Source organism: Athene noctua, chromosome 5 (assembly GCF_965140245.1).
Source record: "Athene noctua chromosome 5, bAthNoc1.hap1.1, whole genome shotgun sequence".
Classification (NCBI taxonomy): Eukaryota; Metazoa; Chordata; class Aves; order Strigiformes; family Strigidae; genus Athene; species Athene noctua.
In genome coordinates, this window is record NC_134041.1 from 46,117,195 (window position 1) to 46,132,470 (window position 15,276).

The 15,276-nt window shown below is 43.9% G+C and overlaps 1 protein-coding gene across 9 annotated transcripts in view; it reads right to left on the reverse strand.

The window, feature by feature from the left end:
• Positions 1–8,690: 8,690 nt before the first annotated feature.
• MARCHF8 (membrane associated ring-CH-type finger 8) overlaps positions 8,691–15,276 on the reverse strand; it is a 101,018-nt gene continuing 94,432 nt past the window's right edge. For all 9 annotated transcript variants that reach the window (XM_074907357.1, XM_074907349.1, XM_074907350.1 and 6 more), the window contains one exon: positions 8,691–13,606. In XM_074907357.1, the coding sequence (XP_074763458.1) occupies positions 13,302–13,606 (305 nt within the window). In that variant the 3' untranslated portion in view covers positions 8,691–13,301. The remainder of the gene's footprint in view (positions 13,607–15,276) is intronic.

A 15,276-nucleotide genomic window follows, 5' to 3' on the forward strand; every position in this document is an offset into this window, starting at 1 on the left:
TCTATGCTCACCATACATCAAATCTGTAAATCCACGTACATCCTTTTCTCAGGACTAGACCTCCATATGCACTACTGCTGGCATGCTTAATTCCCTGTGTTCCTCTAAGCTTCTCAAACACCCCATTGTCTTTGCACAACCATGTGTAATACTAACTGCCAGCCTATCTACACATTAGAGTTGTACATCCACAACCAATCCTCCATTTCCACAAAGTGCTCTAAAAAGCCCACAATTTCAGTCCTCACCCTGAATATACTGAGCACCAAATACCCATTATCACAAAGATGCTATCATTAAGACAACAAGAGCTGGCTGTGCTGCTTCTGCAGTCCAACCTACTCCACAGAAAATAACCCCACAGCAGTGACACTGCACGCTTAACACTTAGGCACCAAGACCACTAATGCTATTCTCCTGCATTTTCACATATTTCTCATATTTTGAAAGCCAAATATCACATGCTGTCACCCCTGTCACCTCACTGATGATCTTCCTTCATGCTGCTGCCAGCAGCAGCTGCCCAACACTGTGCTGAAAGGAGCCAGGCTGGGGCTTTTGAAGATTGCGGTGTCCTTCCATCACTGCTCTGGGATCAGACCAAGCTCATTTCCTCGCTGTTGGACAGTTCGCTTGGTCTCTCTGCTCTTGCAAATTTCTAGTGAAGGTACGTAGACCAAGCAAAATTAAAACCATCTCAGAAGTGCTTTACTGGTAGTATACTTTCACCTCAGGTGCTGTGCTGAATTAGTTAGCATAAGACACTAATCTAATCATACTTTGGTAGCACTTTCAGTCTGAGGCACCTTTTGCCCACAGGTGAAGCCAACAACCTCCAAATACAGAAGAGAGCCATTAATGTCACCAGTTGGAAGTTACTGCTGGCTCTGCTCACCTCTCCCAAGCCCAGTTGCAAAGTGCCTCATGCCTCACTCCAGCATGGGTGCTGCATCTTGGACTGCTGGGCAACACTGCAAGATATGCCTACCGAGTCTCTGCTTCAGTGTCTAGAATTGCAGCTACCCAAGATGTGGCCTGTCTTTCTTATGCACTGTGAGCAGTGGTGGCCACACAACAATGGGGACAGTCTGTGATGCCCTGGAAAAAATGCTGTTCTTCTTTCATAGAAGCGTGATAGCACTGGGCTACACTCAGACAATTCAGGGAAGTTCTCCTGCATCTCTTCCGTACAAGTAGAAACTCAGCCATTTGCTCTATTGTAACTTAGATTTCAAGGCTCTCCCACATTCAGACTATATGTATTTACATATAGGCGTATAAAAAATTCACCATGCCTGCCTTGGATCTAATGAATAGCTCAGGATGAATTTCTAGTCTGTTTCTACTTTTTAAATAACATCCAAAAGTGCAAGACTGCCAACTGTTGCTTGGCACACACCCGAGGTAGCTGCAGAATCCCAGCCCAGAAATCTGATCTCTCCTCCTGAGATTTAACCAGCAAGGGATCCTTCCTGCTGCACTGCGATCCCTTCCATCGACAATGTTATCCCATAAAAGTGCACCATAAACTCGTAAGTTCTTTCTTGCTATCATCTTTCTTTACATAAGATTTCAAAGAAATCATACATCAGTGTCATTTTTTGCATGAATGCTATCAGCCTTCATTGAAACACATATCTGAAACTCTTTTAACATGTCACGTGCTTCAGAACCAGCTTTTGTCAGACACAAGGCCACGTTCTGGGCACCTTCATTTTTGCTGTAAACGTGGAGCAAAGTGGTGTTCAAACTTTGATCGGTGGGTTTCCATGTTTCTTTGTGTTTCAGCTCCAATACAGCATTTGAACCCCATCCCACTCCCCTGGGTCATCGGTTCTGTTTTCAGACTGTTTGGGTCTCTTCTGTACAGAGGTGTGACTGGGGAGTCTCCCTACAGCATTACAACTCCTCTTATCAATTCATTAAAAATACTAGATAAGCTCAGTGCTGTACATGAAATTTGTAGGTGTGCATTTGTTACCTCTCACCAGCCCCTTCAAAGATATGTCTTCTTTTAGTCTGTTCATTTAGCACCTCTCATTTTTATCATGATTTCTACCTTCAAAGGTTTATTGATAATATTTACTGTTGATAGAATTTCAAATGCTTCATCAAAATCCCATCAAAGTGGCAGGATATGCAAAAACCAAACTGAGCCATTTTATCAATTACTTTATTCATTACTTTACCCCAGAGGAGACCCACACTTTATGAGACCCCAGCATGATTCTCTTCTGTGTTGTCTCTGATGGCTGCTTGATGCTGAACTAGGAAACCACTCTCAGAAATAGCAATTGGATGCCACAGCTGGATCCCCAGTACTAGGCCATGGGATCTGACACAGGCTTGCATTGCAGGGTTTCCCCTGGTCTCCCAACACCACCCTGGATTTCTCTTGGCATAGCATCTAAGCTGCAAGGGGAAGATCACGCTGTTACCGAAAATCTGGAATAAGAATTTATCGACACCAATTTGATGCAGATAAGCAGACACTTCTTTATTGACGGCCAGACGTGTAGGGGAGTGTTCTCACCAACAACACGTACCAGGCACCAGAATCATACACCTTATATAGAACTTACTCATACATATTCATTAAGTATTCATACTTAAACATACAATTTCATTAACATATTCTCCTCCTATTTCCAATTCTGTGCAGTAAAGGTTAGAAAGGTCTAGAAATGGGTCTGGGGTGTAACGTGAGTAGGTGGTCCATGAGTCGGTGGTTGTGATCTCCCCCTGCCGGAATTACCTTTTGCTTAAGGACACAGTTTTCTTGGCAGGTACCTGCAAGCTGTTACGGTTACTGCCCTCAGTTCCCATTAATCCTGGACCTTGACAACTACTTGCATTCTTCTAGTCCTATACGTGTATTATAAATCAGTTTACAAATCACCTTGTGTTTTGTTACCTAGGTTCTAACCATTCCTACTAGACAATTACGACCAATCCCTTCGGCCTTGGTACGGGGCTGTACAGCAAATTTTAGAGGAGCAGTTGGTTGCTAGATTCAAAATACTATAAATGTAAAATGATTTTTATTAAAATATCTCTTAATTCTATACTTATATTAAAATAAAACACAGTTTAACTTCGGTTGATAATAAAATCAGTGACAACGCTGCAGCCTGCACATGGCACATCTCCTGCGGATGGAGAGGGAGGTTTGAACCATCCAGGCTGAGGAACACCCGGACAGACCCCGGGTTTCTGGTTTCCTTTCTGTAGCCACCAACCCACTTAAGGCACACAGCCGTCCTCACCACTTCCAGCTGCTGCATTTTAAAGCAGACAATCAAGCCCTTTGGCAAGACGGTGGGGGGCATGGAGGCACAGCCTCTAAGGCACACCGTGGGACCAGGGCCTTCCTGGCCAAGGCGCCAGCCTGCACGCCTGCTCCGGGCACGGCGGACCCGCAGCCCGCGCGGAGGCCAGGCGCTCCGCCGCCTCTGCGCCTCTAATCCCGAAGGCTTTCGGCCAGCAAGGGACCAGGCCGAGACCCTCCCCGTTCCCGCTGGACCTCGGATAGGCCAGAGCCCCTGCGACGCTCAAGCCCGGGAGCGAGCAGGGCTCGTGATCGCCACGGGAACGAGCCGCGCTGAGTGCCCGCACGGCTCCTGCCCGCGCGGCGCCGGGCCCCGGCCTGGCGGGAACCACCCGGAGCGGGAGACGCGAGAGGCAGCAGCGCCCCCTGCCCGGCCCGGCCCGCAGCCCGGCGGGGACCAGCCCGGAGGCGGCGGGGCCGCTGCTGCCGGTAGGTTGCAACGCTTCCTCCTTCGCCAGCCTGAAAAACAGAATAAAAATAGAAAGAAAACCACCTTTTTGTTTTCTCTTTTGCACTCTATTTTAAGACGGGGACACTGTTAGAGGAGTGCAATATTGTCTCCTTTGTCAGCTTGAAGAACCCAAAAGGTGTCAGCGTAACCGACGCTTATTGCTATCGATAACTGTCTGCATACCGGACAGCGCTTCTGTGCACAGCTGCTGAGACCCGCTGCTGTTTTCTGGCACCTGCTTGCAAAACCAGGCAGTCCCGGCCAGTTAGCGATCCACTGCAGCTGCGAGCCCGGCATTAGTTCTCCCCGAGCCGCTTTCCTGGGGAGGCAGTAACCGCTCCCTGCACCACCTCCGCACTCGAGCCCCTGTGCATCTCAACCACCTCACTCCTCACTTGAAGATTGTTTCCCAGGGCAGTGGTGGGATCTGTGCCCTCAAAAGCAGAGAGCTGGGAAACTGGGCTCTTCAAACACAAACAGCTGCTTTACCTGAGCTGGCTGTGTGTTAGCGGGGGGGGGCTAGGACAGGCCCCTGCAGGGGGGGCACATCTACTCTGCCATGGATTTTCCTGCTTGTTATTCACAGTTCCCGTTTGCCTAAGCATCACTCAGTTTTACTACATGGAAATTTGCAGCAGAAGTCAGCTGCTGTCCCTCTTTATCTCCTCGCAATGCCAGTGAGAAACAAGGTTGCTTTGTAAAGATGTCACATATTTTATAGCTCTCCTGAGGCTACAGGCAATTTGGGTGGGCAGATGGCTCTCCTGAAATATGCTAATAAGGACTGGGACTGGGGAGGAATGATACAACATAGTAATTAACAAATGATGGAGGGGATCAGTGGAGCCTACAGAAATTTCCGAGCTACATAAATAATCTAAGGGACATGGGTTTAATAGCTGAGAACATATGTGTATTGCTCCACCACAACGGGAAGAAAAAGCTCCTTGTTCATAAACCTCCCTCTATGCCAGCTCAGAGGGTCCAGAAATTAACTCTAGATTGCAAAGCTCAGCACAGTGTCCTTGCTCTGCCATCCAAGCAGTGGCAATTCTGACACCGGCTGAATCCCTCACAACCCCCAAGGGGGTTGCTACATCAACACTTATTACGGTGTCTTTATACCTGTTGTGCAAGAGATCATCCAGACTGCCAAGGGGCTGAGTCTCTCTCTGCCCATGAACTTTCTCCTTTTTGAGGTGGTGTTCCTTGGATCTTCCATCCCATTTAGTGTGAAGTTAGGACACCTTCCTCAGCCCTGAGAACCGTGGGATCTAGGACCACCTCACTTCAGCACTTCCCCCTGAATCTGCAGATCCTCTCACTGCCTTCGTGGATATAGCTGTGCTACTCTGGCACTTTGCAAGAAGAGAAGAGGGAGACAGAGAGAAGGCAGCCTGCCTTCAGGCTTCCCCTCCCTAAATCAGTGCTGGGAGGCTGCACAGGTAACACTCCTAAAGAGGAGGGGAGAGCAGAGGCATGGGACAAGTAAGCCATGGACAAGACAAGCACAAGGAATACAGCTACGTTAGTGGCTACTCTTTTGGTATCATTTAGTGCTGCACACGTTTGAGAACTGCAAAACTAGAATAGACTGAAGACTGGTGCAAAAGTTGTAAGTCCCAGCAGCAAAGGTAGAGTCCTGACAGAGTATTATGCAGTATCAACTCTAATCTGAAGCCAGGCAGGTCCAAATTCATCCCTGAAACAATACCTGGAACTTCTGCCACAGCTCAGTTTGGTCCAGGGCTGAAAACAAGCTGCTCAGTGGAACGGTTTGATTTAATTTTCATCTGATTTCTCTGGTGTACATCAACTGCTTAGGTGTGGCTGTGAATGTAGCATGGTCCTGAAAGCATAGCTTTGGGACAAAATAAACCATCATCTTGCTGGCATGAGAAACACTGGTTTAGCTAATCCCATGATCAGAATCAGTTCTCCTTTAATACAGCACTTTCAAAAGCAAGAAGTTAAATATGAGACCAAGACAAGTAGCAAGCCGGACTCTAGAGACCTCAGTTTATCCACAGGAAGGGAACAATGGTACTTTATGAGTTAATTTGGGTTGCTCAGGGGTAAAGCAGATATGAAATACTACATACACTAAGACAGCTGTGCTTTCTCAGTTGGGATCATCAGCAGCCCGAGACACTTCCTATTCTTTCCCAACCACAAGGACAACTGTTTTGCTTGACAAAGGAACCTGCTGTCCCCAGCACCAGACCCTACAGCTCTAACAGGGATAAATTCTCCTAAGCTTGCATAGCCTGCCTTGTTTGCAGGTGGCCTTTGAGACAGAGAGTATCAGAGCAAACCAGCACAGCAAGGAGCTCTCAGCAAAAATGACTGGGAGGTTAATTTTAGTGAAGTTTTAAAATATTAGGAATTGCAAGACTGATTCCTTGAAGCTTCAGAATTTAACAAGAACACCCTGAGTGATCTCCCTCCTCTGCTCTGTGCAGCCTTCTGGTGTTTTATTCAGTTATTTCAAGCCTCCTCTGATGTTAAAGCCTTTGAGACAACATTATTCATCTCTTTAACACTCTCAAGCAAGGTCTCCTCTGTTTTCAGCTTTCAGTTCCTCTGCCACCAACTTTTTTTCCCTCAAATACACTTTAAAAGAGTATTCTTAAAGTTTGCCATAACTTGACCCTATCTGAGCAGTACTACATTTCCAATTATTCTACCCTGTGTAACATACTGAACTGGCTCCGTGTTTCCTTTACCCAGATGTTTTGATTTTTTAAAAGACCTCCCCCTGCCTCTTTTCTGAATTATATTCCCCTCTCTCCATTTAGCCAAGATGAATTAATTTCAGTTCTTGTTCTATGCTGAGATATTCTTGCCTGCTTTTCTGACGTCATCCATCCATCCATCCATCCATCCATCCATCCATCCCAAGACTATGAAAAAGCATCCTCTTCTGACTGTCAGTATTGTAACACAATACAATCCCAAAATGTTGTATCCTACACATTGGCGTCTGGAGCCTAGGGGATTTACAGGAGAAACTGGGATTGCAGGTGGACATTGAGCTGTATTTGCACAGTGACACTTTTGGGTTTTTCCACGAATCACATGCTGATTGTAATTTGGTTCCTCCTAGCACAACCCTCTCTCTCCAGACTTGCCCAGAGGCAAGCTGAGTGACAGAAATAATAACAGTGGTGAAAGAAGGTGGCATGGGAAGAGGAAGGCAGTTTGGGCTGCATAAGTAGAACAAATGGAAGGGGGCAAACACACCATAATATGGGTGAACAGGCTGGGGACAGGGAAATCAGAAATGGAGGGGGTGGGTGACAGGAGAGTGGTCCACAGGATGGCTGTGGGAAGAGGGGGAGTCCTTGCAGGATGGGCTGACAAGCAGTGCAGGCACAAGCCTGGCTCTTGAGACTCTTGGGTCTTGGTTTTCAGAGTCAGCAGCTGGAGTTACACCATTTGATACCTCTGTAGCCTCCCAAGGGCTCTCAGGTGGGTATTGCCAATCCCTGCTGCTGCCCTCCAGCCTTCCGACCCCCTCCCTCTGTCCTGCTCTGAGAGGCAAGTCATGCTGGTCCTGCCAGCCAGATACCAGTAACTACTCACCAGACAGCTCCAGTTCCTGGGGATCAGCTGAAAAATCCTGGTCCTGGAGTCACAGCTGTGCCATGTGCCCCTGAACCACTGTCTGCTCTGCCTTGGAAATGGACACACTTCACACAGTGACAGGAATACTTTTTTTCAGATGAAAATGAGGTTTATAAGAGGGAAGTTATTTTATAATTAACTCAAGGTGCCTGAACCCAAGACAAGGAGCACTTTTTAACCAGCAGCCAGATGGCTCTACAAGCTTTGTTCCTTAAACCGTCCATCAGCTTTTCATCCCAGATACTGTCAGTCAAGCAGCAGGCCCTGGAAATTATCTTACCATCTCTCCGGCATGGTATTTTTGTATAGAGGTCTTGCTGATGGGTTTGCAAACTATGTAAGTAGCTTCATTTACTACAGCCTGACTTCCTTCACTAAGGGAATACAGGACAGCCTTTTGTTTTGCATGGAAGGCACCTCTCTAGGGTTACAGTATTAAGATTTCCTCCCCTTTCTTACCTAAAAGAAAATTAAAAAGTAATCACTCCAAAGAAATACAAATTAAAAGATTTTCTTTGAGCCTATGTCTGCTACAAATGTAACTTTCTAGATCTTACTTAGTCTTTGGCATTTATGCTTTTGTTACAAGCTTTCTCACAGCACCACAGGTAGCTGTTTTCCTTGACCTACTGGTGATAGAAACCTATTGAAGAGAAACTGCTGCAAACTTCCTGTTCTGAGGCTTGGTCCTGGCATGAAAACACACACAGCACTGCAATCATGCTCATGTCATCAGTGGTTAAGGATAAGCAGCCATCCACCACTCCACACTTACACAAAATTATTTTTCTTCTTGAAGGAGAATCATAGTAATGAGCATCATCTGCTCTGCAACTCTGCATAGAAACCGATGCGTGTGAGAATGCTGACTTCAGATGTGAAGCATTCGTAGCAACACTCAAGCGTCCATTCCAGAAGCTCCAGATTTTAAGGCCCACAGGAACGCTCTCTCCCTACCTCTTGCATGGCACAAGCCAGAAAATTCTCCATGATTCCTGCATCTGAGACCAAAGCACCTGCAGAATCATATCTTCTCACGGCATGGAAGGAGTCGCCTATGTATTCTGATGGTTAACTATCTCTTTAACATTACGAATAATTTTAACATCAAATTGTCATGGGATGCTACTCTGCATTGGGCTGCTACACTGAAAAGCCACCAAGTTCCATATTTACTCCAGTAACTCACTCTGATCATCATCTTACTACTGGAGAGCTCAATTTTTCTCTCACATGGGCCTCTCATGCTTTTTCAAACAAAATGGATACTCTAAGGGTTTAGTTTTGTTCTGGTTTTTTTTAGAAACACTTTATTGCTGCAGTCAATAACCCTGTGTATCACACACAAATAACCAATTACAGTTTAAGAAACTAAAAATAATTCTGCGAGTGGTAATACTGAGAAAATGAACATACATGAAAGGATACAAAACTATACATTTAAGTTACTAGAAATTTACTAACTAAAAAATTCTGCAGAAGTGTGTCTTGTATAAACTGTACAACACATGCCAGTGTAAAGTTGTTTAGGGTTATACAATTACCTATCTACAAATGTTTTAGCTAAATACAAGATCAGCTGCAATTTTTAAACAGTTATCTTCTGTACAAAGACAAGTGCTTTCAGTACTTCATTGGAATATACAGACACTGCATATCTCAAAACTAAAAAATAATCACAAAATAAAAGGTCCTGCTTAAAAGTTTTCTTTGCATATCTAACATAATGCTGTGAAAATCCAGCAGCAATATCCTTGCTTTTGTATTTGTCCTGTTTCACCCATATTTGAGAGGGACCCAACCCAGAGTCACCAATCTCCCTTTCATTGCTGGCCACAATCTCCACATCAGACCACACCAGAAATCTGTATCTTAATGCACTTCAGCTTTAGATGAAATCTGGACCTGGGTCCCACTTTGTAACAGATACTTACCCAGCCAAACACAGAGCAGAAGCAATCAGCTCCCATGCATGGCCATATCCATGCATCACTCCAAAGGTTTCCCAAGAGTGGTGCACCAAGCAGACCCCTTCTTTACAGCACCAGCACAAGTAGGATTGATGCTTTGATCAGTACAGAGGATTGGCAGAAGTGGGCTTGGACAGGGAGTTACTATTGCTTCCCAGGATTTCCCAGGTACAGCACAGAGGCTCAGTGTAACCTTTGTTGAATCTCTCCTGCTGAAGCAAAGCCAATCTCAATGACATTCAACCAGAGGAAGCTGGTCCCAGGTCTGGTCATCTCTTCGGAACACAGGGCAACATTTTAAACACCACCCCCATTTCCAAAATACCGGGTTACAGCTGAAGAAAGTCCTGAGAATTCATAGGAATTTAATGTCTCATGATCTCTTAAAACGGATCAACCTTCTGCAGCACACACTTGTATTTCTAATACAATGCACGTTCATGACCTGGCAGACATACCACATATGACATGGTGGGGAAATTTCCTTGACACAGCCAGAGCTTTTTTGGACAGGATTTAAGTCAGTAGAACGGGAGTCTGGTCAGATGTCTAGGGCACAGGACATATCAACAAAGACTCTGGCAATCTATGGGAAGGATCATGGTCGATGGTATTAAGCCTGTATTCCCTCCTACCTAAATTCTGGTCTTTGAAAAGTCCCAGGCAACCTGCACTAACTTTGGCCAAGGAACAAGGACCAAAAAAAAGTCAGTCTTCTATTTCAGTCATTTCAAAAGGTGCCAGAAGAAAGTGTTGGAAACTCTGATCTGACAGGGGGTGGTTGTTCCCCTTACTGACATCTGGGTAGAAAAGACAGAGCTCACCTGAGCTAGCATCAGTGCTTGCAGCTGGAAGCTGAAAACAAGTCAACATTATCTCCTTGAGGAGAAAGAAGGAAAAAGCACCATTCAGCCTTCTCACACCATTTGATGGCATCGTGCAGAAGCAGAGAACTACAGCTCCAGAAGACCACTATTAACACCAAGCAAGAATCAGCATGAAAAGTGTGACCAGCACAAATGAAAACCCCTGACAGATCTCTTCTGCAGCCCTTCCTGGTATAAGCATTCCTAAGCAGTATAAAGAATTTAAATATTAGGCCTTAACTTTCACTCAGAAAAGACCTGCTGGGAGAAGGTATGGTTAGCAGCAACACTTGCTAAAACAGTTTAGTCTGTAAATATTTTTCCCCAGATGATTTTGCTGGAGATGAATTTTCTTTCCAAGTTAAGATACACAGGGGCAGAGCAAAAACCTTCACTATCTTGCATACACTGAACACTACCTGGCATGTGCCACATGGAGCTTCCAAAACACCAAATGAGATTTCACAATGTTTCACCAAGAATCACATATGACAGTGACTGAAACAGGGCCAGCACATTACAGTGGTCCATACTGGCACTTGTCAGAACATCAGTCAGTCACCAGTGCCTCTCAGGTGTGAGCTGGAGAACAAGCAGGTTTCACAGCAGAACTTGTCCATTTTCATTTCACCTATTGGCCACAGATCAGATGAGAATGTGCCCAGCATCAATCAGCAGCTGATTCTTTGCATCTTGCAGCTGTAACCAGAGCATCTTGCAGACATGTAAGTCTTGTGCACTTGGGCATTTCAGAAGAACATGATGAAGGTGTGCAAGACCTGATATTTAACCCACCTGAGTTTATCTAGTAAATCTTTTCACAGAAAAAAAAAAAAAACAGAAAACAAAACAAAGCAGTGTATTATCTGAGTTCTCATAATAGAAGAGAATCACCCACAGCGGAGTTCAGGAAAGGGCCCAAGTAATTGCACTTTAAATTATGTCAGGCATAGGTAACAAACTCTACATCCGTATGGTCATGAAGATGGCTGCCCTCATACTAGTAGGGTATGCAGGGTTTGTCTGCCTGTATCCTGTAAGCATGGGACATCCTGATATCTAGCACAGTATATAACGCATGCCAGTGCAGCTTTGCTAGGACTACTCAGAGGTCTGGGTATTTTAAAACATCTCAAGAACATGGTACCATGTTGTTCATGAAGATCACAGCCAGTAAGCTTCAAGCATGAGATCACGCAGAAGCACGCATGCAAACACATGCTTTTAACAGCTTTTAGAAACCACTGGTGCATGTTCTCTTACCATAGTACCTCCTCCACCTGCTTTTAAAATATTAATTTAGAAATAAACAAATATTACAGTTTAAGGAAAAAAAAACCTGATCTCTTACTGTTATTCTTTGGAATGTCTTAAAGCAACTTTTATTATGAAAAGAATGTGCCCAATGAAAACTGTACTTGAAAAAGACTAACTAAAACCTGAACCTGAGCTGGGGATTTAGTTCAGTATCTCAATAAGTAAACAGAAGTTTTTCCCTAACTGAGAAGTCCAGGCAACTGGACAAACCAGAACATTATCACTGACTTTACAGAGATTTAAATAGGGCTCAGGTAGGGAAAGTCACCTTTCAGATGCAGAGGCCTCATGCGCTGACTCTGTGGGGCTTAATTTCTGCTCCAGTGACACTAAGACTTTGGTTAAATATGGGCTTGAAGCTGGACAGTGGTTCAGTGAAGCAGACTGGTCAAGCAAATTAACAGCAGACACCCCAGGCCTTGGGCAACTCCGTCTAAAGCCCTGCAAACAGATTTTAAAGCTGTCCCTCTCTTTTCATTAAGGCTGACTGATTAAAAAGCCAGTCCAAAATTCAAAAGCACAGACAAAACTATTCTCTGATCACATAATGCATCACATCAGGACTAAAACCAGGCAGGTATTTTTAAACTCATCCACTTAATGCAACATTTACTACCTAGACTTTGGCCTCAGCATCTCCTCTGACATCATCAAATTCTTGGGTAATTTACACATGACACAGCACTAAAGAAGGGAAACCAATTTCAGCTGTATTGACTAAGTATCTTTTTTTCCGTAACAGCTCACATTTTTACCAACATAGCAACAAATCCTTTGCCAATGGTTTGGAATGAAAGTTACATCAGGTATGTATGTTCAGGTGTGTTGATGGTCCAACCTGTTGAAAAAGAAAACCAAAAATGCCCAAAACAGAACACTGAAACCATTACGTACTGAAAACGAACACTGTACACATCCACTACTCCCAATACACAAGTCACAAGTGCAATATCCTTTGAAAAAAATTGATCCTCAAAGGAAACCCAAAGAGGCAGAGTTTTTTAGTGTTATGTTTAGTAAGATAATGTGGGCATGTGTTGGAAACCACAGGTCGGATTTTTTTTAATTTTTTTTTTTTTTATAAGGCAAGAGGTTTATGTTCCAGAAGAATAGATGGAGTAAAGAATGAAGAACTGTTTTGAAAATGACACATTCTTTCAAGTTTCAATCTCGTTTGACATACATATTACAAAATAAAGATTTTTAAAAGTGCTATATGCTTTATAAGTCTCATCACAATATGTAAAGCAAAATTTTACACCTGTTGCCTAAGACAAAATGTTAGTGGCAGTGTTAGTGGTAGATTAGACTCTAGCTCTCTCATTTCCCTCAATGTTTGGGACAACCTCCTTCATCACCCTTAAAGAACAAACAAACCATCCAACCCCACTTTGGATGTATTTCAGAATCATTTAGAATCACTTTCTAAAGTAACAGACTCCATGAAGTTGATGACAATTCACTATCAGCTTGATACCAAACCCAAGGTTCATTCTATCCAGTATCCTGTGGCTCTTTGATCAGCCAGTATGAGAGACAAAACGTTGAGAGGTATGCAACCATGATGGCATCGACAGATACGCCAAAGCAATTTTAAAAAATTCCAACAAAAAACAAATGTAAAAAAATTCATCCACCAGCCCTCAGCGGTTAGCTGATTTTAAAAAGGTAGAGCAGTTTGCAGTAAACAATGATATTTTAAATCTTCAAGGACATACAGAAACACCCCTCCCACCCAGCAATCAGACGTGAAGGATTTCTGCAGCACAGTCTTCTGGCTCTGTGTAATGTGAAGAGTTTGTGTCTGAATGGTGAACCCCAAGCATTTCTTTACTTTCAAAGTTTGGCTCCATTAGTGCAGGTTTTTCAAAAATATTCTTTTTGCTAGTTTCTGGACAGTTTTGTACATATATTACTCGGTTATAAGCTTTGAGTCTCTTCCACAGCTGTATGTACACTTTGCATTGTACATACATGAACAGAAGTCCTCCAGTGAAACCAATAGCCACAACCACCAGTTTAGTCCAAAATGGCCATTCTAGAATCCCTGGAAGAAAGAAAATAAAAAAAAGAAGAAAGAAAAAGGACCTGGTCAATATTGGCTAGATCTCTCAAAAACATTCTGTAAGGAAACTGTCACAGAGAGTTTTTGCCAGGCAAACTATTCTTATTTTGTTATTTTTCTTGTTAGGCCTATTTTTATTTTCCCCTTCAAGTCAAACACATGCAGACTTTTACTTCACAAATCACATTTATTCTCACCCACCAAATGAAAAAGAAAATAACTGATGCTCTGTGTCTGAGCACAATCACAGAGTCAAGGACAACAGCCAGTAATACATTTAGGTCCTTTATGCCTGTTTTTAAACAAAACTTGGATCAGATTACGAAAGGGATTCTATGGCATGTTTTCCTCTTCACAGCAGGAGACTCAACTCAGTGTTGAGTGTTTCACTCCGTGATGACACAGTACATGGAGTCATAGCCTTTAAACTCAAAAGGGAACGATTGTTACTATCTAGCTTGGCATGTTTGTGAGGCAGACCAGACAATTTTATCTGCATCAGACCCAGTAACTTGTAGCTGAACTAGAGAGTTCCTTCCAATGCAAAAATGCAAGTGTTGAAGATGCTCAAGCATTCTTGGAAGCTTACCCTCCATCATTACCTTTCCTGAATTTGTCTAGCTTGAACTTTTAGATATTGGATCTTGTTATACTTCTATCAACTACTTTTAAATGAGACACTATACATTTTATACATCATCTGCTTACATAGATCTTGTATCCACCCAGCCTCTCTCCTCTTTAAAGATAAGCAGCATCACAAGATGGATATGAAACCATGCTGAATCACCCACTATCGGGTTTCTCAGAGAAGAAAATTATGGCCTTCCAACTCTTCAAAGTTTTTACCAAGCTACAGGCCAGTGTTCTTTTGAAAATGCACAGTAGCATGGGAGGAATGAAAATATTTCAGTCCCAAAATATAAAGGGCACTGCAGTGTGATTACTGATGAAATCCCACCTGTGATTAATACTGGGACCTCTGATTCACAGGTAAGCTATCTGATGCCATCTGTAGGCAGTGATAGTATATGCTTGCCTCTGTTGCAGACATAAATGGTGAAATGCTGGGGTTTCAACCCCAAGCCCCAAATTAAGGGTGACATATGGGTGATTCCCACAGCCCTTCACAAAGGGGGGTGAGTTTACCTTTAGGCTTCCCTACAGGGTGCCGCCGGCCTGGCAGGGAGAGCCATTAGGTAAATGAGCCCCGGGTGTGCTGCATTAAGTAAGCAAAGGTCAGGTGTCCCACTTAGGGATAAAAGCTGGGACCACTTTTGGGAAGAGTGGAGTGTCTGTCTGTGAGGTGGATGCACTTTGCAGAGTTTTCTGTTGGGGAAGGATCTCCTGCCTCCCTGGAACTGGGCTCCAGTCAGGTCTGGCCTTTGTAAACGTGGGCTGTGTAGAGATTCAGTATGTGGCTTCCTTGGTCTTATGTATTTGGCTTGTTGACTTGGTTGTCTCCCATCCCGTCTTAATGCATTTCACCATTTATTCCACCCACTGTTGGTTGTGTGGTGTTGTTGTTGGGGTCAGTGGGATTGATGTAGATTATGTATGATCTGACTTGTTTGTACCCCCAGCGCTCACCCATGTACTGACCCTTTTGTACCAAATATAATTTGGTTATTGGTTCATCTTTATACTGGCTG